Source organism: Crinia signifera, chromosome 12 (assembly GCF_055691185.1).
Source record: "Crinia signifera chromosome 12, ASM5569118v1, whole genome shotgun sequence".
NCBI lineage: Eukaryota > Metazoa > Chordata > Amphibia > Anura > Myobatrachidae > Crinia > Crinia signifera.
In genome coordinates this window covers 7,527,642-7,554,159 of record NC_139228.1, presented here as the reverse complement: position 1 = coordinate 7,554,159, position 26,518 = coordinate 7,527,642, and the positions used below count along the sequence as shown (strand labels likewise).

Below are 26,518 nucleotides of genomic sequence, written 5' to 3'. Positions count from 1 at the left end.
CTCTATCCTACATACACAGGACAGGATGTGACCCTGACATCACCATAGCAACACCTGTACATCCTAGCATCAATCAGCAACCTCTATCCTACATGCATAGGACAGGATGTGACCCTGACATCACCATAGCAACACCTGTACCTCCTAGTGTCACTCAGCAATCTCTATCCTACATACATAGGACAGGATGTGACCCTGACATCACCATAGCAACACCTGTACCTCCTAGTGTCACTCAGCAATCTCTATCCTACATACACAGGACAGGATGTGACCCTGACATCACCATAGCAACACCTGTACATCCTAGCATCACTCGGCAACCTCTATCCTACATACATAGGACAGGATGTGACCCTGACATCACCATAGAAACACCTGTACATCCTAGCATCACTCAGCAACCTCTATCCTACATACACAGGGTGGGATGTGACCCGGTCCCTCGCCATAGCAACACCTGTACATCCTAGCATCACTCAGCAACCTCTATCCTGCATACACAGGGTGGGATGTGACCCTGACATCACCATAGCAACACCTGTACATCCTAGCGTCACTCAGCAATCTCTATCCTACATACACAGGATGGGATGTGACCCGGTCCTCGCCATAGCAACACCTGTACATCCGAGGGTCACTCAGCAACCTCTATCCTACATACACAGGACAGGATGTGACCCTGACATCACCATAGCAACACCTGTACATCCTAGCATCACTCAGCAACCTGTATCCTGCATACACAGGGTGGGATGTGACCCGGTCCTCGCCATAGCAATACCTGTACATCCTAGCGTCACTAAGCAACCTCTATCCTACATACACAGGACAGGATGTGACCCTGATATCACCATAGAAACACCTGTACATCCTAGCGTCACTCAGCAATCTCTATCCTACATATACAGGACGGGATGTGACCCTGACATCACCATAGCAACACTTGTACATCCTAGTGTCACTTGTCAACCTCTATACTACATACACAGGACAGGATGTGACCATGACATCACCATAGCAACACCTGTACATCCTAGTGTCACTCAGCAATCTCTATCCTACATACACAGGATGGGATGTGACCCTGACATCACCATAGCAACACTTGTACATCCTAGTGTCACTTGTCAACCTCTATACTACATACACAGGACAGGATGTGACCCTGACATCACCATAGCAACACCTGTACATAATAACATCACTCAGCAATCTCTATCCTACATATACAGGACGGGATGTGACCCTGACATCACCATAGCAACACCTGTACATCCTAGCATCACTCAGCAACCTCTATCCTACATACACAGGACAGGATGTGACCCTGACATCACCATAGCAACACCTGTACATCTTAGCATCACTCAGCAACCTCTATCCTACATACACAGGACAGGATGTGACCCTGACATCACCATAGCAACACCTGTACATCCTAGCATCACTCAGCAATCTCTATCCTACATATACAGGACGGAATGTGACCCTGACATCACCATAGCAACACCTGTACATCCTAGCGTCACTCAGCAATCTCTGTCCTACATACACAGGACAAGATGTGACCCTGACATCACCATAGCAACACCTGTACATCCTAGCATCACTCAGCAACCTCTATCCTACATACATAGGACAGGATGTGACCCTGACATCACCATAGCAACACCTGTACCTCCTAGTGTCACTCGGCAATCTCTATCCTACATACACACGACAGGATGTGACCCGGTCCTCGCCATAGAAACACCTGTACATCCTAGCATCACTCAGCAACCTCTATCCTACATCCACAGGACGGGATGTGACCCTGACATCACCATAGCAACACCTGTACATCCTAGCATCACTCAGCAATCTCTATCCTACATATGTTTAATCACGCTGTGCACAATGATGGAGGACACGCTGTAAGTAACAAGAGTATTTTATATATGAAAAGACAAAAGCAATAATAACAGATAGGTGGGTAATAAACAGAATTTGGAGGGTAAAAAAACACAAAACATTATTATTATACTGATATTAGTGTTAAATATATTTTTTACACTGATATCAGTATAATATTAATGTTTTGTGTATTTTTACCCTCCAATTTCTGTTTATTACCCACCTATCTGTTATTATTGCTTTTGTCTTTTCATATATAAAATACTCTTGTTACTTACAGCGTGTCCTCCATCATTGTGCACAGCGTGATTAAACCTATCTATTAGACATTATCATTTATCATTTCCAGCTAGTGACAGCGCAGTGTATACCCCCCAATTTTCCACTTCTGTAAAAGAGAGAAATCTCTTTGAGTCTGGAAGACTCATTACACGTGCAGTAGCCACAGAGGATTTTTTTCAAAAATATTTTTTATTTATATAATACATCTTATAGCGCCGGGGTTCCTGTGAGATCGGCTAATCCCCAGTCTCCCAGGAAAATTCTCCATTTCTATCCTACATATACAGGACGGGATGTGACCCTGACATCACCATAGCAACACCTGTACATCCTAGCATCACTCAGCAACCTCTATCCTGCATACACAGGGTGGGATGTGACCCGGTCCTCGCCATAGCAATACCTGTACATCCTAGCGTCACTAAGCAACCTCTATCCTACATACACAGGACAGGATGTGACCCTGACATCACCATAGCAACACCTGTACATCCTAGCGTCACTCAGCAATCTCTATCCTACATATACAGGACGGGATGTGACCCTGACATCACCATAGCAACACTTGTACATCCTAGTGTCACTTGTCAACCTCTATACTACATACACAGGACAGGATGTGACCATGACATCACCATAGCAACACCTGTACATCCTAGCGTCACTCAGCAATCTCTGTCCTACATACACACGATGGAATGTGACCCTGACATCACCATAGCAATCTCTGTCCTACATACACACGATGGAATGTGACCCTGACATCACCATAGCAACACCTGTACATCCTAGCATCACTCAGCAACCTCTATCCTACATACATAGGACGGGATGTGACCCTGACATCACCATAGCAACACCTGTACATCATAGCATCACTCAGCAACCTCTATCCTACATACATAGGACAGGATGTGACCCTGACATCACCATAGCAACACCTGTACATCCTAGCGTCACTCAGCAATCTCTGTCCTACATACACACGATGGAATGTGACCCTGACATCACCATAGCAACACCTGTACATCCTAGCATCACTCAGCAATCTCTATCCTACATATGTTTAATCACGCTGTGCACAATGATGGAGGACACGCTGTAAGTAACAAGAGTATTTTATATATGAAAAGACAAAAGCAATATTAACAGATAGGTGGGTAATAAACAGAATTTGGAGGGTAAAAATACACAAAACATTATTATTATACTGATATTAGTGTTAAATATATTTTTTACACTGATATCAGTATAATATTAATGTTTTGTGTATTTTTACCCTCCAATTTCTGTTTATTACCCACCTATCTGTTATTATTGCTTTTGTCTTTTCATATATAAAATACTCTTGTTACTTACAGCGTGTCCTCCATCATTGTGCACAGCGTGATTAAACCTATCTATTAGACATTATCATTTATCATTTCCAGCTAGTGACAGCGCAGTGTATACCCCCCAATTTTCCACTTCTGTAAAAGAGAGAAATCTCTTTGAGTCTGGAAGACTCATTACACGTGCAGTAGCCACAGAGGATTTTTTTCAAAAATATTTTTTATTTATATAATACATCTTATAGCGCCGGGGTTCCTGTGAGATCGGCTAATCCCCAGTCTCCCAGGAAAATTCTCCATTTCTATCCTACATATACAGGACGGGATGTGACCCTGACATCACCATAGCAACACCTGTACATCCTAGCGTCACTCAGCAATCTCTGTCCTACATACACACGATGGAATGTGACCCTGACATCACCATAGCAACACCTGTACATCCTAGCATCACTTGTCAACCTCTATCCTACATACATAGGACAGGATGTGACCCTGACATCACCATAGCAACACCTGTACATCCTAGCGTCACTCAGCAATCTCTGTCCTACATACACACGATGGAATGTGACCCTGACATCACCATAGCAACACCTGTACATCCTAGCATCACTCAGCAACCTCTATCCTACATACATAGGACGGGATGTGACCCTGACATCACCATAGCAACACCTGTACATCCTAGCATCACTCAGCAACCTCTATCCTACATACACAGGACAGGATGTGACCCTGACATCACCATAGCAACACCTGTACATCCTAGCATCACTCAGCAACCTGTATCCTGCATACACAGGGTGGGATGTGACCCGGTCCTCGCCATAGCAATACCTGTACATCCTAGCGTTACTAAGCAACCTCTATCCTACATACACAGGACAGGATGTGACCCTGACATCACCATAGCAACACCTGTACATCCTAGCGTCACTCAGCAATCTCTATCCTACATATACAGGACGGGATGTGACCCTGACATCACCATAGCAACACTTGTACATCCTAGTGTCACTTGTCAACCTCTATACTACATACACAGGACAGGATGTGACCATGACATCACCATAGCAACACCTGTACATCCTAGCGTCACTCAGCAATCTCTGTCCTACATACACACGATGGAATGTGACCCTGACATCACCATAGCAACACCTGTACATCCTAGCATCACTCAGCAACCTCTATCCTACATACATAGGACGGGATGTGACCCTGACATCACCATAGCAACACCTGTACATCCTAGCATCACTCAGCAACCTCTATCCTACATACATAGGACAGGATGTGACCCTGACATCACCATAGCAACACCTGTACCTCCTAGTGTCACTCAGCAATCTCTATCCTACATACACAGGACAGGATGTGACCCTGATATCACCATAGCAACACCTGTACATCCTAGCGTCACTCAGCAATCTCTGTCCTACATACACACGATGGAATGTGACCCTGACATCACCATAGCAACACCTGTACATCCTAGCATCACTCAGCAACCTCTATCCTACATACATAGGACAGGATGTGACCCTGACATCACCATAGCAACACCTGTACATCCTAGCGTCACTCAGCAATCTCTGTCCTACATACACACGATGGAATGTGACCCTGACATCACCATAGCAACACCTGTACATCCTAGCATCACTCAGCAACCTCTATCCTACATACATAGGACAGGATGTGACCCTGACATCACCATAGCAACACCTGTACATCCTAGCGTCACTCAGCAATCTCTGTCCTACATACACACGATGGAATGTGACCCTGACATCTCCATAGCAACACCTGTACATCCTAGCGTCACTCAGCAACCTCTATCCTACATACACAGGACGGGATGTGACCCTGACATCACCATAGCAACACCTGTACATCCTAGCATCACTCAGCAACCTCTATCCTACATACATAGGACAGGATGTGACCCTGACATCACCATAGCAACACCTGTACATCCTAGCGTCACTCAGCAATCTCTATCCTACATACACAGGATGGGATGTGACCCGGTCCTCGCCATAGCAACACTTGTACATCCTAGCATCACTCAGCAATCTCTATCCTACATACACAGGACAGGATGTGACCCTGACATCACCATAGCAACACCTGTACATACTAGCATCACTCAGCAGTCTCTATCCTACATACATAGGACGGGTTGTGACCCTGACATCACCATAGCAACACCTGTACATCCTAGCGTCACTAAGCAATCTCTATCCTACATATACAGGACGGGATGTGACCCTGACATCACCATAGCAACACCTGTACATCCTAGCGTCACTAAGCAATCTCTATCCTACATATACAGGACGGGATGTGACCCTGACATCACCATAGCAACACCTGTACATCCTAGCATCACTCAGCAACCTCTATCCTACATACACAGGACAGGATGTGACCCTGACATCACCATAGCAACACCTGTACATCCTAGCATCACTCAGCAACCTCTATCCTACATACACAGGACGGGATGTGACCCTGACATCACCATAGCAACACCTGTACATCCTAGCATCACTCAGCAACCTCTATCCTACATACATAGGACAGGATGTGACCCTGACATCACCATAGCAACACCTGTACATCCTAGCGTCACTCAGCAATCTCTATCCTACATACACAGGACGGGATGTGACCCGGTCCTCGCCATAGCAACACTTGTACATCCTAGCGTCACTCAGCAACCTCTATCCTACATACACAGGACGGGATGTGACCCTGACATCACCATAGCAACACCTGTACATCCTAGCATCACTCAGCAACCTCTATCCTACATACATAGGACAGGATGTGACCCTGACATCACCATAGCAACACCTGTACATCCTAGCGTCACTCAGCAATCTCTATCCTACATACACAGGACGGGATGTGACCCGGTCCTCGCCATAGCAACACCTGTACATCCTAACATCACTCAGCAATCTCTATCCTACATACACAGGACAGGATGTGACCCTGACATCACCATAGCAACACTTGTACATCCTAGCGTCACTAAGCAATCTCTATCCTACATACACACGACAGGATGTGACCCTGACATCACCATAGCAACACCTGTACATACTAGCATCACTCAGCAATCTCTATCCTACATACATAGGACGGGTTGTGACCCTGACATCACCATAGCAACACCTGTACATACTAGCATCACTCAGCAATCTCTATCCTACATACACAGGACAGGATGTGACCCTGACATCACCATAGAAACACCTGTACATACTAGCATCACTCAGCAATCTCTATCCTACATACATAGGACAGGTTGTGACCCTGACATCACCATAGCAACACCTGTACATCCTAGCGTCACTAAGCAATCTCTATCCTACATATACAGGACGGGATGTGACCCTGACATCACCATAGCAACACCTGTACATCCTAGCGTCACTAAGCAATCTCTATCCTACATATACAGGACGGGATGTGACCCTGACATCACCATAGCAACACCTGTACATCCTAGCATCACTCAGCAACCTCTATCCTACATACACAGGACAGGATGTGACCCTGACATCACCATAGCATCTGGGTGTTACACCCGCATGTATATACCGCTGCTCCTGGGTGTTACACTCGCATGTATATACCGCTGCTCCTGGGTGTTACACTCGCATGTATATACCGCTGCTCCTGGGTGTTACACTCGCATGTATATACCGCTGCTCCTGGGTGTTACACTCGCATGTATATACCGCTGCTCCTGGGTGTTACACCCGCATGTATATACCGCTGCTCCTGGGTGTTACACCCGCATGTATATACCGCTGCTCCTGGGTGTTACACCCGCATGTATATACCGCTGCTCCTGGGTGTTACACCCGCATGTATATACCGCTGCTCCTGGGTGTTACACCCGCATGTATATACCGCTGCTCCTGGGTGTTACACCCGCATGTATATACCGCTGCTCCTGGGTGTTACACCCGCATGTATATACCGCTGCTCCTGGGTGTTACACCCGCATGTATATACCGCTGCTCCTGGGTGTTACACCCGCATGTATATACCGCTGCTCCTGGGTGTTACACCCGCATGTATATACCGCTGCTCCTGGGTGTTACACCCGCATGTATATACCGCTGCTCCTGGGTGTTACACCCGCATGTATATACCGCTGCTCCTGGGTGTTACACCCGCATGTATATACCGCTGCTCCTGGGTGTTACACCCGCATGTATATACCGCTGCTCCTGGGTGTTACACCCGCATGTATATACCGCTGCTCCTGGGTGTTACACCCGCATGTATATACCGCTGCTCCTGGGTGTTACACCCGCATGTATATACCGCTGCTCCTGGGTGTTACACTCGCATGTATATACCGCTGCTCCTGGGTGTTACACTCGCATGTATATACCGCTGCTCCTGGGTGTTACACTCGCATGTATATACCGCTGCTCCTGGGTGTTACACTCGCATGTATATACCGCTGCTCCTGGGTGTTACACTCGCATGTATATACCGCTGCTCCTGGGTGTTACACCCGCATGTATATACCGCTGCTCCTGGGTGTTACACCCGCATGTATATACCGCTGCTCCTGGGTGTTACACTCGCATGTATATACCGCTGCTCCTGGGTGTTACACCCGCATGTATATACCGCTGCTCCTGGGTGTTACACCCGCATGTATATACCGCTGCTCCTGGGTGTTACACTCGCATGTATATACCGCTGCTCCTGGGTGTTACACCTGCATGTACATACCGCTGCTCCTGGGTGTTACACCCGCATGTATATACCGCTGCTCCTGGGTGTTACACTCGCATGTATATACCGCTGCTCCTGGGTGTTACACTCGCATGTATATACCGCTGCTCCTGGGTGTTACACCCGCATGTATATACCGCTGCTCCTGGGTGTTACACCCGCATGTATATACCGCTGCTCCTGGGTGTTACACTCGCATGTATATACCGCTGCTCCTGGGTGTTACACCCGCATGTATATACCGCTGCTCCTGGGTGTTACACCCGCATGTATATACCGCTGCTCCTGGGTGTTACACTCGCATGTATATACCGCTGCTCCTGGGTGTTACACCTGCATGTACATACCGCTGCTCCTGGGTGTTACACCCGCATGTATATACCGCTGCTCCTGGGTGTTACACCCGCATGTATATACCGCTGCTCCTGGGTGTTACACTCGCATGTATATACCGCTGCTCCTGGGTGTTACACTCGCATGTATATACCGCTGCTCCTGGGTGTTACACCTGCATGTACATACCGCTGCTCCTGGGTGTTACACCCGCATGTATATACCGCTGCTCCTGGGTGTTACACTCGCATGTATATACCGCTGCTCCTGGGTGTTACACTCGCATGTATATACCGCTGCTCCTGGGTGTTACACCCGCATGTATATACCGCTGCTCCTGGGTGTTACACCCGCATGTATATACCGCTGCTCCTGGGTGTTACACTCGCATGTATATACCGCTGCTCCTGGGTGTTACACCCGCATGTATATACCGCTGCTCCTGGGTGTTACACCCGCATGTATATACCGCTGCTCCTGGGTGTTACACCCGCATGTATATACCGCTGCTCCTGGGTGTTACACCCGCATGTATATACCGCTGCTCCTGGGTGTTACACCCGCATGTATATACCGCTGCTCCTGGGTGTTACACTCGCATGTATATACCGCTGCTCCTGGGTGTTACACCCGCATGTATATACCGCTGCTCCTGGGTGTTACACTCGCATGTATATACCGCTGCTCCTGGGTGTTACACTCGCATGTATATACCGCTGCTCCTGGGTGTTACACCCGCATTTATATACCGCTGCCCCCCATCATCTCATGCAGTGAAAGGATAACCTTTGGCAGTCCAGCTGTTTTGAAACTACACATCCCAGCATGCCCTGCTACAGTTTTGATATTTGGACTTCTAGAACAGTTGCAGGGCATGCTGGGATGTGTAGTTACAAGGCATGCTGGGATGTGTAGTTACAAAACAGCTGGCATGCCAAAGGTTCCCCATCCCTGGTCTACTGTGTATAGGGCTTCACTAGAGAGAATTCGTACCCTAATACCCCTTTCACATCATCAACATAACCCGGGTCTCTGTGCTGTGTGAAAGGGATTTTTCAAATATCCCGGGGTCGGACTTGGGTTGCTGTACTGTATGAATGGGTAACCCAGTTCAAGCGCCCTATGTCCAGTTCATACTATGGAGGTAGCAGTGCTTGGAGACGTGATACCTCCTCCCCCGCCCCCAATGATGCCCCACCCCCTTTCTGAAATCAGCAGCCAATATGCCGGGTCGCTGTGGCGGATTAACATCGCAAATGCCGGGTCAATCCCAGGACGGACCTGTGTCCAAATATCCTGATGCGACTCGGCATTTGCGATGGGAGTGTACAGCTGGTCCTATGTCAGGACAAGTTCTGATTGGCTAATGATTGGCTCTGTGTTTGATATAATGGGGGTGCTGTGTCTCCCTGCCCGCTACCCGGTGCTCCAGCTGCTATCATGCAATATGCTGGCGGCACTGACGAACATCAGATAGGTAACCACTAGATGGTGCTGTTGCTGTAGGCAGGGGAGTTGCATTGACTGTAGGCAGGGCCGGATTAATGTGGGGCACAGGGGGTCAGTACCCCTGGGCCCCCATCTAGCTAGGGCCCCGCTGTGGTCGGCATGTATTTTTAGTTAATGGTTTTGTGCATGGGAGTGGGGTAGTGCTGCAGCTTCACCTATCTGCCAATGTGACAATGATTAATGGTGCTGAGGCTCAATGAGTGCACAAGTGTGCAGTGCATTACTGGGAGTTGTCTAGGAGCCCCATACACTAGCCCGACTTGTCCTAGGGACCTGATTCCCTCGGGAGGGGTTACACATGATTAGGCACTTGAAGTGCCAAGTTTTGCATATGATAAATCGCCATGCCCTATGTAAAATAGGGCTGGAGAGCCGGGCAGGGGACACAGAGGCCAATCACTGGCTGCCCATTCATTTGTAATGTTTTTTTTTTTCCTTGCAGAGTGAGTCCCCGTCCCCCATCCTCCTGCCCAGCTCCCTCGTCGGTTCCCCGGCGTCCCACCCGCGCGCTACCTCTGTGTCCCCTGCCCGGCTCTCCAGCGCCCCCCCACCCACTGCCTATTTGACAGGTTACCATGTCCGGCTCCCCCCCTGCAGCTCCCCAGCATCTGCCGCCGCTGACTCTACCTGGCTCTCCCCCTGCTCGGCTCAGGCTGAGAGGTTTGTGCTGAGCTCTGATTGGTGTAGCTCACTACATGCTTCTCAGGCCCATGGAGGACATTAGCAGCCTCATCATGGGAGGGTTTTTAATCAGAGGCAGCACTGAGCCTGTGAGGTCTCCTACAGTCCTAAAGAGTAAGGTACAGAGGGACAAATACAGGCTTTTCATGTGGTTTACTCTGTTTTGACAGTGTAATATTCTAGAGTGCAGTTTGCGGCAGTAATAACAAGTGCAAGGGGTCCCCCCTGTCTAAAGTGACCCCCCCCCCAAAGGCTTAATCCGGCACTGGCTGTGGGCAGATGGGGTGATGGTGCAGCTGTAGGCAGGGGTAATGATGTTGGTGCAGGTGATTTATATAGGTGGTGGTGGGGGGGGGGGGGGGTAATGATGTGGGGTGAGGTGATGTCTGGCTTTAGGCAGGGGGGTGATGGTGTACCTGTGCATGGTGGGGCTGGGGTGATGGTGTGGCTATGGCTGTGGGCAGGGGTAATGGTGAGATTGTAGGCAGGGGTAAAGGTGTGGCTGTAGGGAGGGTGACAGTGCAGCTTGGGTGATGGAGCGGGTGTGACGGAGTGGCCGTGGTGACTGATGAGTTGTAGGCGGGGGTGACAGTATAGGCTGGGTGACGGAGCGGTGGTAGGCGGGAGTGATGGTGTAGCTGTAGGTGGGCGTAATGGTGTGGCTGGGGGTAATAGCGACTTTAGGTGGGGTGTTGGCATAGGCAGGGCTGATGGTGTGAGTGCCACAGTGCTGTGGTAAGCAGGGGGTGATGATGCGGTGCAGCTGTAGGTGGGGCTGACGGCTGTAGGCAGGTGGTGTGGGTGGGGTTGAATGAGCATCTGCAGATGGGAATTGATGGAGCGGCAGAAGGCGGAGGTGATGGTGTGGCGGTAGGTGGGGTGATGGTGTGTTGATCCGCGAGGGTAATGGTGCGGTGGTAGGTGGGGATAACAAAGGGACGAAGGGTGATGGTGTGGTGATAGATGTGGTGAGGTGGTAGGTGGCTGAGGGGGGTAGGCGGAGGTGATGGTGCGATGGTCAGCGGGGGTGAAGGTGCAGGGTGTGGCGGAGGGGCGGTAAGCGGGGGTAATGGAGTGGCGGTAGGCCAGGATGATAGTGCAGAGTGTGGTGGAGGGGCAATAGTCGGGGTGATGGCGCGGGGGTGAACAAGCAGCTGTCGGTTGGGGTGACGGCTGTGAGTGTGTGTGTGTGTGTATTTCTATCCTCCATCCTTGGTGTCAGAAATCGCAGTGTCACAGTAATCGCACTGTCCGTGAGCGTCGGCCGCTGGTGCGTGCTGCAGAACGGTTGACTAGGTTGGGATGAAGTCCCTGTGTTAATTCCCCACATGTCGATATGGTGCCCAGCTATATCCTCAAGCCACGCTGGACATGGGTGCTGCCATGACACCTCCAATCAGGTGACCAATGCTCACCTATCCCAGCAGTATGCCCAGGTGTGATCCCAGGTACAGCACAGGTGTGATCCCAGGTACAGCACAGGTGTGATTCCCGGTACAGCACAGGTGTGATCCCAGGTACAGCACAGGTGTGATCCCAGGTACAGCAGAGGTGTGATCCCAGGTACAGCCCAGGTGTGATCCCAGGTACAGCACAGGTGTGATCCCAGGTACAGCACAGGTGTGATCCAGGTACAGCACAGGTGTGATCCCAGGTACAGCACAGGTGTGATCCCAGGTACAGCACATGTGTGATCACAGGTACAGCAGAGGTACACCACAGGTACAGCACAGGTGTGATCACAGGTACAATCACTCCTGGTTCTGTTCAAATATCACTGAGCCCTGTCCGGGAGATCCGAGCGCAGTTCCGATATACCTGCCATCGGTACCCAGTTCCGATATTCCTGCCAACGATACTGCCTACTACCAGGACATCGGTTCCCGCTGCCTCACATCAGTCACACTCGGGAACACAGCTCCCCCAGAACCTGACACTTGGGTTTTTATGGATGGGAGCACTGTTCTAGACCCCTGCGTAGTGTAGCGCATCCCCTCACTGCTCTCAGCCACGTTACCGCTCCCAATCAGAATCCACGTGGATATTAAAGTATGAGAACTACATTTTTTTTTTTTTTAAAGGAAAAAAACTCATGTCGACTGTTCTCAGTGTTGACCATCCGGATCCCTCTTCCTGCTGGGCGGACAGTGGAGCCGGTGCTCCAGTACCAGGTGGTACCTTCATCTGGTGTTTTGAGGCAACATCGGAACTTCCATCATCTCCTCTAGCACCAGGAAAATGGGGTCACCTTTATGGCCTGCGGGTGTGACACCAGGTAAGTGTACCCCTGACAATACAGCTACCGGGGTCACGCTTAGCTACAGTGGTCATGCATGTAAACAGTTACCAAGCTCACACATTGCAGTACACTATAGCCATATGTAGTGGTATGGTGAAATGTGGTATAGGTGTACAGTAGCGCAGTGCAGTACAGTATATCCACATGTAGTGGTATGGTGCAATGTGGTATAGGTGTACAGTGCACAGTGCAGTGCAGTACAGCCGCGTGTAAGTGGTATGGTGCAATGTGGTATAGGGTACAGTAGCACAGTACAGTATAGCCATATGTAGTGGTATGGTGCATTACTGCAGTGAGGTGTAGGTGTACAGTAGCGCACTGCAGTACAGTATATCAGCATGTAGTGGTATGGTGCAGTGTGGTATAGGTGTATAGTAGCACAGTGCAATACAGTACAGCAGTGTGGTATAGGTGTACAGTAGCGCAGTGCAGTACAGTATAGCCATATGTAGTAGTATGGTGCATTAGTGCAGTGTGGTGTAGGTGTATAGTAGCGCAGTGCAGTACAGTATAGCCATATGTAGTAGTATGGTGCATTAGTTCGATGTGGTATAGGTGTGCAGTGCAGTACAGTACAGTATAGCCATATGTAGTAGTATGGTGCATTAGTGCAGTGTGGTTTAGGTGTACAGTAGCGCAGTGCAGTACAGTATAGCCATATGTAGTAGTATGATGCATTCGTGCAGTGTGGTGTTTTAGCCATATGTAGTAGTATGGTGCATTAGTGCAATGTGATGTAGGTATATAGTAACACAGTGCAATACAGTATAACCATTTGTAGTGTTATGGGGCATTACTGCAGTGTGGTGTAGGTGTACATTAGGGCAATGCAGTACAGTATAACCGTATGTAGTGGTACGGTGCAGTGTAGTATATGTGTATCGTAGCATAGTGCAGTACTTTAAAGCCGCATGTAGTGGCATTATGGTGCATTAATGCAGTGTAGGTGTCTAGTAGCACAGTGCAGTACAGCCGTATGTAGTGGTATGCTGCATTAGTGCAGTGTGGTGTGTGTGTGTGTGTATAGTAGTGCAGTGCAGTACAGTATAGTCCAGGCATGTCCAACGTTGGCCCTCCAGATGTTGTGAAACTACACATCCCAGGCATGCTTTGCCACAGTTTTGCTATTAGAGAATGCTAAAACTATTGCAAAGCATGCTGGGATGTGTAGTTTCACAACATCTGGAGGGCCAACGTTGGACAAGCCTGCTCTATATAGTGGTATGTAGTGACATGGTGCATTAGTGCAGTGTGGTGTGTGTGTGTATAGTAGTGCAGTACAGTATAGTCGTATGTAGTGACATGGTGCATTAGTGCAGTTTGGTGTAGGTATATAGTATTGCAGTGTAGTACATTATAGCCGTATTTAGTGGTATAGTGCATCAGTACAGTGTGGTATATGTGTATAGTGGCCCAAGTGTAGTACATTTTAGCCATATCTAGTGGTATTATGGTGCATTAGTGCAGTGTAGGTGTATAGTAACACAGTGCAGTACAGTGTACCCTTTGTAGTGGTATGGTGCATTAGTGTAGTGTGGTGTAGGTGTATCGTAGTGCAGTACAGTATAGCCGTATGTAGTGGTATGGTGCATTAGTGCAGTGTGGCGTAGGTGTATAGTAGCGAAGTGTAGTACATTATAGCCGCATGTAGTGGTATGCTGCATTAGCGTAGTGTGGTATAGGTGTATAGTAGCAAATTTGTACAATATAGCCGTATGTGGTGGGTATGGTGCATTAGTGCAGTGTGGTATAGGTGTATAGTAGCCAGTACAGTATAGCCATATGTAGTGATATTATGGTACATTAGTGCAGTGTAGGTGTATAGTAATGCAGTGCATTACAGTATAACCATATGTATTGGTATGGTGAATTAGTGTAAGTGGTGGTGTAGGCGTATAGTAGCCAGTACAGTATAGCCTTATGTAATGTTATGGTGCATTAATGCATGGTGGTATAGGTGTACAGTAGCGCAGTGTAGTACAGTATAGCCATATGTAGTGCTATAGTTCAGTGTGGTGTAGGTGTACAGTAGCGCAGTGCAGTACAATATATCTGTATGTATAGGCATGGTGCAATGTGGTGTAGGTGTACAGTAGCACAGTACAGTATAGCCATATGTAGTGGTATGCTGTATTAGTGCAGTGTGGTGTAGGTGTATAGTAGTGCAGTGCAGTACAGTATACCCATATGTAGTGGTATGGTGTATAGTAACGCAGTGCCGTACAGTAGCCGTATGTTACATAGTTACATAGTAGGTGAGGCTGAATAAAGACTTGCGTCCATCTAGTTCAACCTATGTTTATAGTAGCTAATCCCTTGTTGTATAGTATGTTCTGATACTTAAAGACAGATTGGTACTTATTCATACCCGTGGATGTTTTTAACCAATAAAGGTTTATCCAACCTTATTTTAAACGTATGTGCCGACACCACTTCTTCAGGAAGAGAGTTCCAAAGTTTGACTGTTCTGACTGTAAAGAAATTTTTTCTTCTAGATGAACAAAATCTTTTTTCTTCTAATCTAAACTCGTGCCCCTGCGTCATAGATTCCTGTCTAGCAGAAAAAAGGGTGCTTGACCGTTCCTTATATTGGCCCCTGATATATTTGTACATGTTGAGCATGTCCCCCCTTAAACGTCTCTTCTCTAGTGTAGTCCCAGCTTGCTTAATCTCTCCTCGTAGTTTAAAGTCTCCATTCCCCTAATAAGCTTAGTTGTTCTTCTTTGGATTTTTTCTAATTCTATGATGTCCTTTTTATAGTCTGGGGCCCAGAATTGCACTCCGTATTCGAGGTGCGGTCTAACCAATGATTTGTGCAGAGGCATAATTACTTTTGAATCCCTAGTTTCCATGCCCGTTTTAATACATGCTAGAGTTTTGTTGGCCTTTTTAGTTGCTATATTACATTGAGCACTACACCCTAGTTTGTTGTCTATTTGGACTCCTAGATCCTTTTCGAGTACTGAATTACCCAATTCATCCCCGCTTAGGTTATAACTAGCACACTGGTTATGTCTCCCAAGGTGCATGACTTTGCATTTATCCACATTGAACCTCATCTTCCACTTTTTTGCCCACTCATCTAGATTGTCAAGATCATTTTGAAGCGTGGTGACATCTTTTGATGGAATGGGATCATTCGTCAGACTGCATTTAGGTCTACAGTCATTAGGTCGACCCCACTAGGTCGACTGGCAGGAAGGTCGACCTGACTTAAGGTCGACATGGGCCAAGGTCGAAATGACTTAAGGTCGAATTTGCATAAAGGTCGACATGAGGAAGGTCGACTGGTCATAAGGTCGACATGGGTTTTTCACTGTTTTTTGAGCCATATTTGAAACTGCACTGTTCACGACCACTCTTTGTTCTCTATTGCACAGCCAGTTCCCTACCCATCTGCAGATATTTGCCCCTAATCCCAGGTCCTCCATTTTATTTATCAACCTCTTGTGTGGCACGGTGTCGAAAGGCTTTAGCAAAATCTAGGAAAATCACATCTACAGCATTTCCATTATCAAGGTTTTTGCTAACCTCTTCATAGAAACCAAGTAGTTTAGTTTGGCATGAACGATTTTTCACGAACCCATGCTGGTTATAACTGAGTAAACTATGAAGGTCTAAATGTTCCCAGATCCCATCTCTTAAAAATCCCTCAAATAGTTTACCCACTATTGATGTTAAACTAACAGGTCTGTAATTAGCGGGATCCTCCTTTTTTCCTTTTTTGAATAATGGCACTACCTCTGCTATTCTTCAGTCTTTTGGTACCTTTCCTGATGATAGTGAATTATCAAAGATATAATGTAGAGGGGAAGCTAATTCCTCCCTTAATTCCATTAGTACCCTAGGATGAATCCCATCTGGCCCAGATGATTTATTTGTTTTGATTTTGCTGAGCCTCAATATTATTTCCTCGGTAGAGAAATCAATATTGAGGTCAGACTTTTTCATCCCATTTGTGGTATGTGTGCGTTCCACAGTCTGCTCTCCCTTAGTAAACACTGATGAGAAGAACTCATTTAACAGTTCTGCTTTTCCCTTATCCTCAGTAAAACTTTTCCCAGTGATATCGGTTAATGGGCCTATGTTGTCCTTAATTATACGTTTACTATTTATATATTTGAAAAACTTCTTGGGGTTAGTTTTGCTTTCAGTGGCTATGCGCTCTTCATAATCCCTTTTAGCTACTTTGATTGCCCCTTTGCAAATTTTGTTTGATTATTTGTAATTGGTGAACGCCTCCTCATTTAAGTTATTTTTATAGAATTTAAATGCTCTTGTTTTATTGTTCATTGCTGACGTAACTTTTTTGTCCAACCATGGTGGCTTTTTTTTTATTGAATTTACCCTTATTTACTTTAGGAATGTATTTAATAGTTAATGATTCGAGTACATTTTTAGAGTATCCCACATTTCCTCAGCAATTTTCCCCTCAAAAACAGTTTCCCACACAATTCTTTTTAGGGCTTCCCTGAATAATTTAAAGTTAGCTTTTCTGAAGTTTAGTATTTTTGCAGATCCTTTATGATGTAATTTACTGAAGTTGATTTCCAGGGAAACCATATTGTGGTCACTGTTCCCTAGATGTTCAATTACTTTTGTGTTTGAGACTAGATCTATGTTATTTGTTAATACCAAATCCAATAATGCCTTATTACGAGTTGGAGCTTCTACCGTTTGTGTGATAAACTGGTCTTTAAGTAAGCTTAGGAACCCATTGCTTCTTGCCGTTTTACATGTTACGTTTTTCCAATCAATATCAGGTAAATTAAAATCCCCCATAATTAATACCTGACCCTGATCTGATGATTGTTTGATTTGGTTTAAAAGAAGAGCCTCGTCCCTTTCGTTTATGTTCGGAGGTCTATAGCATACCCCTATTAAGATTTTATTAGGTTTTTTGTTATTGTCGGTTATCTCTGTCCACACGGCCTCTGCGTAGTCTTCCTCTGTACCTGTGCTCATTTCTTTCTCACACGATGTTAAGTTATTTTTTACATATAGGCACACACCCCCGCCCCTTCTATTTTCCCTGTCTTTTCTGTAGAGTGTATATCCCTCCATGCTTAATGCCCAGTTGTGCGACTCGTTACACCATGTTTCTGTAATACCAATAATCTCATAATCGTCCCTACTGACCACAGTTTCTAGTTCCCCGGTTTTACCTGTTAGCTTCTTGCATTAGCCAGTAGGCATTTTCATTTTATGTTTATTTTTATTTGCACATTGTGTTTAATTTCTCCTCTGGACTTATTTGTATTCCTTACTAACTTCCTCGTCCCCACCTCTCCCTCAGGCTCTCTACAGCCCTCCCCACCATGCCCACTGCCCGACCTATTTACAGTTTTGAAACTTCTTCCTATGTCGTTTACTCCTTCCCATACCCTATGGTCATCTGTACCTGAGAGCTGTAATGAGGTAAGATTACTGTTATTACCTAATATTCCTGGAGCACCCTGGGAATTACCCACGATATTACCCTTATTAGTACCCCGGACATTGCCTGTAACTTTGTCCCCCCCCCCCCCCCCCTCCTCCTCCTCCCCCAAATTGATTCTTGACCCCAATCCTACTATTCTCACTACGGGACCCATAGAATCCATCTACCCCCCCCCCCCCTCCATCGCCTAGTTTAAAATCTCCTCCGACCCTCTAACCATCCTTCCCCCCAGCACCGCAGCCCCCTCCTCGTTCAGGTGCAATCCATCATGTCAAAAAAGATGGCGCCTGACGAGAAGTCCGCCCAGTGTTCCATGAACACAAATCACTCAGTACTTGTTTCCTAGAAGGGCGGGCATCGCATGCCATTATAATGGCATGCGATGCGACCGATGCAATGGACGCGATTTTACATAGAAATGCATGGTAAAATGTAAATCGCGTCGGTCGCATGGCATGCGGCCAAAAAATCGCATGCGATGCGACCAACGCGATTACCGATTTTACATAGGGAACAATGTTAAATGGCCCACAGACACCAAATAGCCACCCCATGATCAACGTCAACCCAAAGCTTGGCGAGCGAGCTCTCTGTAATGTGTGTACATGTGATAGGGAATATAGAGTGTAAGCAGCACTGGGGCAGGGGCTGATGTGACTGATACACTCTCTGTAATGTGTGTACATGTGATAGGGAATATAGAGTGTAAGCAGCACTGGGGCAGGGACTGATGTGACTGATACGCTCTCTGTAATGTGTGTACATGTGATAGGGATTATAGAGTGTAAGCAGCACTGGGGCAGGGGCTGATGTGACTGATACGCTCTCTGTAATGTGTGTACATGTGATAGGGAATATAGAGTGTAAGCAGCACTGGGGCAGGGGCTGATGTGACTGATACGCTCTCTGTAATGTGTGTACATGTGATAGGGATTATAGAGTGTAAGCAGCACTGGGGCAGGTGCTGATGTGACTGATACGCTCTCTGTAATGTGTGTGCATGTGATGGGGAATATAGAGTGTAAGCAGCACTGGGGCAGGGGCTGATGTGACTGATACACTCTCTGTAATGTGTGTACATGTGATAGGGAATATAGAGTGTAAGCACCACTGGGACACGGGCTGATGTGACTGATACGCTCTCTGTAATGTGTGTACATGTGATAGGGAATATAGAGTGTAAGCAGCACTGGGGCAGGGGATGATCTGACTGATACGCTCTCTGTAATGTGTGTACATGTGATAGGGAATATAGAGTGTAAGCAGCACTGGGGCAGGGGCTGATGTGACTGATACGCGCTCTGTAATGTGTGTACATGTGATAGGGAATATAGAGTGTAAGCAGCACTGGGACAGGGGCTGATGTGACTGATACGCTCTCTGTAATGTGTGTACATGTGATAGGGATTATAGAGTGTAAGCAGCACTGGGGCAGGGACTGATGTGACTGATACGCTCTCTGTAATGTGTGTACATGTGATAGGGAATATAGAGTGTAAGCAGCACTGGGGCAGGGGCTGATGTGACTGATACGCTCTCTGTAATGTGTGTACATGTGATAGGGATTATAGAGTGTAAGCAGCACTGGGACAGGGGCTGATGTGACTGATACGCTCTCTGTAATGTGTGTACATGTGATAGGGAATATAGAGTGTAAGCACCACTGGGACACGGGCTGATGTGACTGATACGCTCTCTGTAATGTGTGTACATGTGATAGGGAATATAGAGTGTAAGCACCACTGGGGCAGGGGCTGATGTGACTGATACGCTCTCTGTAATGTGTGTACATGTGATAGGGAATATAGAGTGTAAGCACCACTGGGACACGGGCTGATGTGACTGATACGCTCTCTGTAATGTGTGTACATGGGATAGGGAATATAGAGTGTAAGCACCACTGGGGCAGGGACTGATGTGACTGATACGCTCTCTGTAATGTGTGTGCATGTGATGGGGAATATAGAGTGTAAGCAGCACTGGGGCAGGGACTGATGTGACTGATACGCTCTCTGTAATGTGTGTACATGTGATGGGGAATATAGAGTGTAAGCACCGCTGGGACAGGGGCTGATGTGACTGATATGCTCTCTGTAATGTGTGTACATGTGATAGGGAATGTAGAGAGTAAGCAGCACTGAGGCAGGGACTGATGTGACTGATACGCTCTCTGTAATGTTTGTGTACATGTGATAGGGAACATAGAGTGTAAGCACCACTGGGGCAGGGGCTGATGTGACTGATACGCTCTCTGTAATGTGTGTACATGTGATAGGGAATATAGAGTGTAAGCACCACTGGGGCAGGGGCTGATGTGACTGATACGCTCTCTGTAATGTGTATGTACATGTGATAGGGAATATAGAGTGTAAGCACCACTGGGGCAGGGGATGATGTGACTGATACGCTCTCTGTAATGTGTATGTACATGTGATAGGGAATATAGAGTGTAAGCACCACTGGGGCAGGGACTGATGTGACTGATACACTCTCTGTAATGTGTGTACATGTGATAGGGAATATAGAGTGTAAGCAGCACTGGGGCAGGTGCTGATGTGACTGATACGCTCTCTGTAATGTGTGTGATAGGGAATATACAGTGTAAGCAGCACCGGGGCAGGGGCTGATGTGACTGATAGGCTCTCTGTAATGTGTGTGCGTGTAATAGGGAATATAGAGTGTAAGCACCACTGGGGCAGGGGCTGATGTGACTGATACGCTCTCTGTAATGTGTGTACATGTGATAGGGAATGTAGAGAGTAAGCAGCACTGAGGCAGGGACTGATGTGACTGATACGCTCTCTGTAATGTTTGTGTACATGTGATAGGGAACATAGAGTGTAAGCACCACTGGGGCAGGGGCTGATGTGACTGATACGCTCTCTGTAATGTGTGTACATGTGATAGGGAATATAGAGTGTAAGCACCACTGGGGCAGGGGCTGATGTGACTGATACGCTCTCTGTAATGTGTATGTACATGTGATAGGGAATATAGAGTGTAAGCACCACTGGGGCAGGGGATGATGTGACTGATACGCTCTCTGTAATGTGTATGTACATGTGATAGGGAATATAGAGTGTAAGCACCACTGGGGCAGGGACTGATGTGACTGATACACTCTCTGTAATGTGTGTACATGTGATAGGGAATATAGAGTGTAAGCAGCACTGGGGCAGGTGCTGATGTGACTGATACGCTCTCTGTAATGTGTGTGCGTGTGATAGGGAATATAGAGTGTAAGCACCACTGGGGCAGGGGCTGATGTGACTGATACGCTCTCTGTAATGTGTGTGTACATGTGATAGAGAATATAGAGTGTAAGCACCACTGGGGCAGGGGCTGATGTGACTGATACGCTCTCTGTAATGTGTGTACATGTGATAGGGAATATAGAGTGTAAGCAGCACTGGGGCAGGTGCTGATGTGACTGATACGCTCTCTGTAATGTGTGTACATGTGATAGGGAATATAGAGTGTAAGCAGCACTGGGGCAGGGGCTGATGTGACTGATACGCTCTCTGTAATGTGTGTGTATATGTGATAGGGAATATAGAGTGTAAGCAGCACTGGGGCAGGGGCTGATGTGACTTATACGCTCTCTGTAATGTGTGTACATGTGATAGGGAATATAGAGTGTAAGCAGCACTGGGGCAGGGGCTGATGTGACTTATACGCTCTCTGTAATGTGTGTACATGTGATAGGGAATATAGAGTGTAAGCAGCACTGGGGCAGGGGCTGATGTGACTGATACGCTCTCTGTAATGTGTGTGATAGGGAATATACAGTGTAAGCAGCACCGGGGCAGGGGCTGATGTGACTGATACGCTCTCTGTAATGTGTGTACATGTGATAGGGAATATAGAGTGTAAGCAGCACTGGGGCAGGGGCTGATGTGACTGATACGCTCTCTGTAATGTGTGTGTACATGTGATGGGGAATATAGAGTGTAAGCAGCACCGGGGCAGGGGCTGATGTGACTGATACGCTCTCTGTAATGTGTGTGATAGTGTGATAGGGAATATACAGTGTAAGCAGCACCGGGGCAGGGGCTGATGTGACTGATACGCTCTCTGTAATGTGTGTACATGTGATAGGGAATATAGAGTGTAAGCAGCACTGGGGCAGGGGCTGATGTGACTGATACGCTCTCTGTAATGTGTGTGTACATGTGATGGGGAATATAGAGTGTAAGCAGCACCGGGGCAGGGGCTGATGTGACTGATACGCTCTCTGTAATGTGTGTACATGTGATGGGGAATATAGAGTGTAAGCAGCACCGGGGCAGGGGCTGATGTGACTGATACGCTCTCTGTAATGTGTGTGTACATGTGATGGGGAATATAGAGTGTAAGCACCACTGGGGCAGGGGCTGATGTGACTGATACGCTCTCTGTAATGTATGTACATGTGATAGGGAATATAGAGTGTAAGCAGCACCGGGGCAGGAGATGATGTGACTGATACGCTCTCTGTAATGTGTGCATGTGATAGGGAATATAGAGTGTAAGCACCACTGGGGCAGGGGCTCATGTGACTGATACGCTCTCTGTAATGTGTGTACAGTACATGTGATAGGGAATATAGAGTGTAAGCAGCACTGGGGCAGGGGCTGATGTGACTGATATGCTCTCTGTAATGTGTGTACATGTGATAGGGAATATAGAGTGTAAGCAGCACTGGGACAGGAGCTGATGTGACTGAGCTGGGGAATATATGTGTGCTATTTACATAACTGGTACTAATATAATGGCATGGCATAGTCCTACCATGGAACAGTACATAATGAGTAGTCCTATGGTAGCATAGTACAGCATGGTATAGTCCTATAGTGGCACAGTGCAGCATGGTATAGTCCTATAGTGGTGCAGTGCAGCAAGGTATATCGTATAGTGGCGCAGTGCAGCAAGGTATATCATATAGTGGCATAGTACAGCATGGTTTAGTCCTACAGTGGCATAGTGCAGCATGGTATAGTCATATAGTGGCATAGTACAGCATAGTATAGTGCTATAGTGGTATAGTACAGTACAGCATGGTATGGTCCTATAGTGGCACATTACAGAGCAGCACAGTTTAGTCATATAGTGGCATAGTACACCATGGTATCGTCCTACATTGCAGCATGCTATAGTCCTATAGTGGCACAGTACAGTGCAGCATGCTATAGTCCTATAGTGACACAGTACAGTGCAGTATGGTTTAGTCATATAGTGGCACAGTACAGTGCAGCACAATATAGTCCTTTAGTGGCACAGTGCAACAGGGCATAGCCCTATAGTGGCACATTGCAGTGCAGCAGGGCATAGCCCTATAGTGGCACATTGCAGTGCAGCAGGGCATAGCCCTATAGTGGCACAGTGCAGTAGGGCATAGCTCTATAGTGACACAGTGCAGTGCAGCAGGGCATAGTCCTATAGTGGCACAGTGCAGTGCAGCATGGCATAGTCCTATAGTGGCGCATGGCATAGTCCTATAGTGGCACAGTGCAGCAGGGCATAGTGCTATAGGAGGCACAGTGCAGTGCAGCAGGGCATAGTCCTATAGTGGCACAGTGCAGTGCAGCAGGGCATAGTCCTATAGTGGCACAGTGCTGTGCAGCAGGGCATAGTCCTATAGTGGCACAGTGCAGTGCAGCAGAGCATAGTCCTATAGTGGCATAGTGCAGTGCAGCAGGGCATAGTCCTATAGTGGCACAGTACAGTGCAGCAGAGCATAGTCCTATAGTGGCACAGTACAGTGCAGCAGGGCATAGTCCTATAGTGCTACAGTACAGTGCAGCAGAGCATAGTCCTATAGTGGCACAGTACAGTGCAGCAGGGCATAGTCCTATAGTGGCACAGTGCAGGGCATAGTCGTATAGTGGCACAGTACAGTGCAGCAGGGCATAGTCCTATAGTGGCACAGTACAGTGCAGCAGAGCATAGTCCTATAGTGGCACAATACAGTGCAGCAGAGCATAGTCCTATAGTGGCACAGTACAGTACAGCAGGGCATGGACTTACCGTGGCAGAGTCTGTGCACTGGCAGAGAAGGGTCTGGGCTCTGGCAGGGATTGGCGGACAGATCTCTTTTATCGGCTTCTCCCAGATCAGATAGAGATCTCCTGTCATCTGGGGGCAGCAGTCCTCTAACCCAACATATAATCCCCCATTTCTCGCTACCTAACACTCTCCAACGTATAAATGAATGGCAGGAATATATTATGTGCAGAAGAAAGGGACAGCGGCTATTGGAGGGGACCAGGGGGGAGATCGGGGAATAAAAGTGCAAATTGGGAGGAGAGAAAGTTTCTAAAGAGATTTAATGAGCTGGAAATGGCTGGAGACCTCGCATCGCATTACTGGGAGGTGGAGAATCCCATTCAGTGCTAGCGGAGGCTGATCACAGGCAGAGTCAGGGGACAGTGACAGAGAGCTCCAGGATACAGAGAGTGTCAGGGGGGGGGGGCTGTGACAGAGAGTGTCGGGGGGGGGGGGGGCTAGACAGAGAGTGCCTGGGGGGAATTGTTGACAGAGAGCTCCGGCATACAGAGTGTGTCTGGGGGGGCTGTGACAGAGAGTGTCTGGGGGGGGGGGGCTGTGACAGAGAGTGTCTGGGGGGGGGGGGGCTGTGACAGAGTGTCTGGGGGGGGGGGGGCTGTGACAGAGAGTGTCTGGGGGGGGCTGTGACAGAGAGTGTCTGGGGGGGGCTGTGACAGTGTCTGGGGGGGGGCTGTGACAGAGTGTCTGGGGGGGGGGCTGTGACAGAGAGTGTCTGGGGGGGGGGCTGTGACAGAGAGTGTCTGGGGGGGGGGCTGTGACAGAGTGTCTGGGGGGGGGGGCTGTGACAGAGTGTCTGGGGGGGGGGGCTGTGACAGAGTGTCTGGGGGGGGGCTGTGACAGAGAGTGTCTGGGGGGGGGGCTGTGACAGAGAGTGTCTGGGGGGGCTGTGACAGTGTCTGGGGGGGGCTGTGACAGAGTGTCTGGGGGGGGGGCTGTGACAGAGAGTGTCTGGGGGGGTGGCTGTGACACAGTGTCGGGGGGGGACTGTGACGGAGAGCATCTGGGGGGGACTTTTGACAGAGAGCTCCGGCATACAGAGAGTGTCTGGGGGGGGGGGGTTGTGACAGAGCGTCTGGGGGTGGCTGTGACACAGTGTCGGGGGGGGGGGGGCTGTGACAGAGTGTGTCGGGGTGGGGGCTGTGACAGAGTGTGTCGGGGTGGGGGACTGTGACAGAGAGCATCTGGGGGGGGGACTGTTGACAGAGAGCTCCGGCATTCAGAGAGTGTCTGGGGGGGGGCGACTGTGACAGAGAGCGTCTGGGGGGGTCAGTGACAGAGCATGGGGGGGGGCTGTGACAGAGAGCATCGGGGGTGGGGGGGGGGCTGTGACAGAGAGCATCGGGGGGGGGGGCTGTGACAGAGCATCGGGGGGGGGGCTGTGACAGAGAGCATCGGGGGGGGCTGTGACAGAGAGCATCGGGGGGGGGGGCTGTGACAGAGAGCATCGGGGGGGGGGGGCTGTGACAGAGAGCATCGGGGGGGGGGCTGTGACAGAGAGCATCGGGGGGGGGGGGCTGTGACAGAGAGCATCGGGGGGGGGGCTGTGACAGAGAGCATCGGGGGGGGGCTGTGACAGAGAGCATCGGGGGGGGGGGCTGTGACAGAGAGCATCGGGGGGGGGGCTGTGACAGAGAGCATCGGGGGGGGGGCTGTGACAGAGAGCATCGGGGGGGGGGCTGTGACAGAGAGCATCGGGGGGGGCTGTGACAGAGAGCATCGGGGGGGGGGGGGGCTGTGACAGCATCGGGGGGGGCTGTGACAGCATGGGGGGGGGCTGTGACAGAGCATCGGGGCGGGGGGCTGTGACAGAGAGCATGGGGGGGGGCTGTGACAGAGTATGTCTGGGGGGGGGGGCTGTGACAGAGTATCTCGGGGGCTGTGACAGTCTTTGCGGGGGCTGTGACAGAGCGTCTGTGGGGGGGCTGT

General features: G+C 48.5%; 1 protein-coding gene and 1 long non-coding RNA gene across 2 annotated transcripts in view; one reads left to right on the top strand and one right to left on the bottom strand.

Annotated features, from left to right (window-relative positions):
• KCNJ10 (potassium inwardly rectifying channel subfamily J member 10) overlaps window positions 1-24,914 on the bottom strand; it is a 44,110-nt gene extending 19,196 nt beyond the window's left edge. Inside the window, exon 1 of the mRNA XM_083165945.1 lies at window positions 24,554-24,914. Within this exon, the coding sequence (XP_083022071.1) occupies window positions 24,554-24,661 (108 nt within the window). The 5' untranslated portion in view covers window positions 24,662-24,914. The remainder of the gene's footprint in view (window positions 1-24,553) is intronic.
• Window positions 1-26,518, top strand: part of LOC146049416 (uncharacterized) — a 32,058-nt gene that overhangs the window by 1,449 nt on the left and 4,091 nt on the right. Inside the window, exon 2 of the long non-coding RNA XR_014466116.1 lies at window positions 12,890-13,083. This is a non-coding gene — a long non-coding RNA (uncharacterized LOC146049416). The remainder of the gene's footprint in view (window positions 1-12,889; window positions 13,084-26,518) is intronic.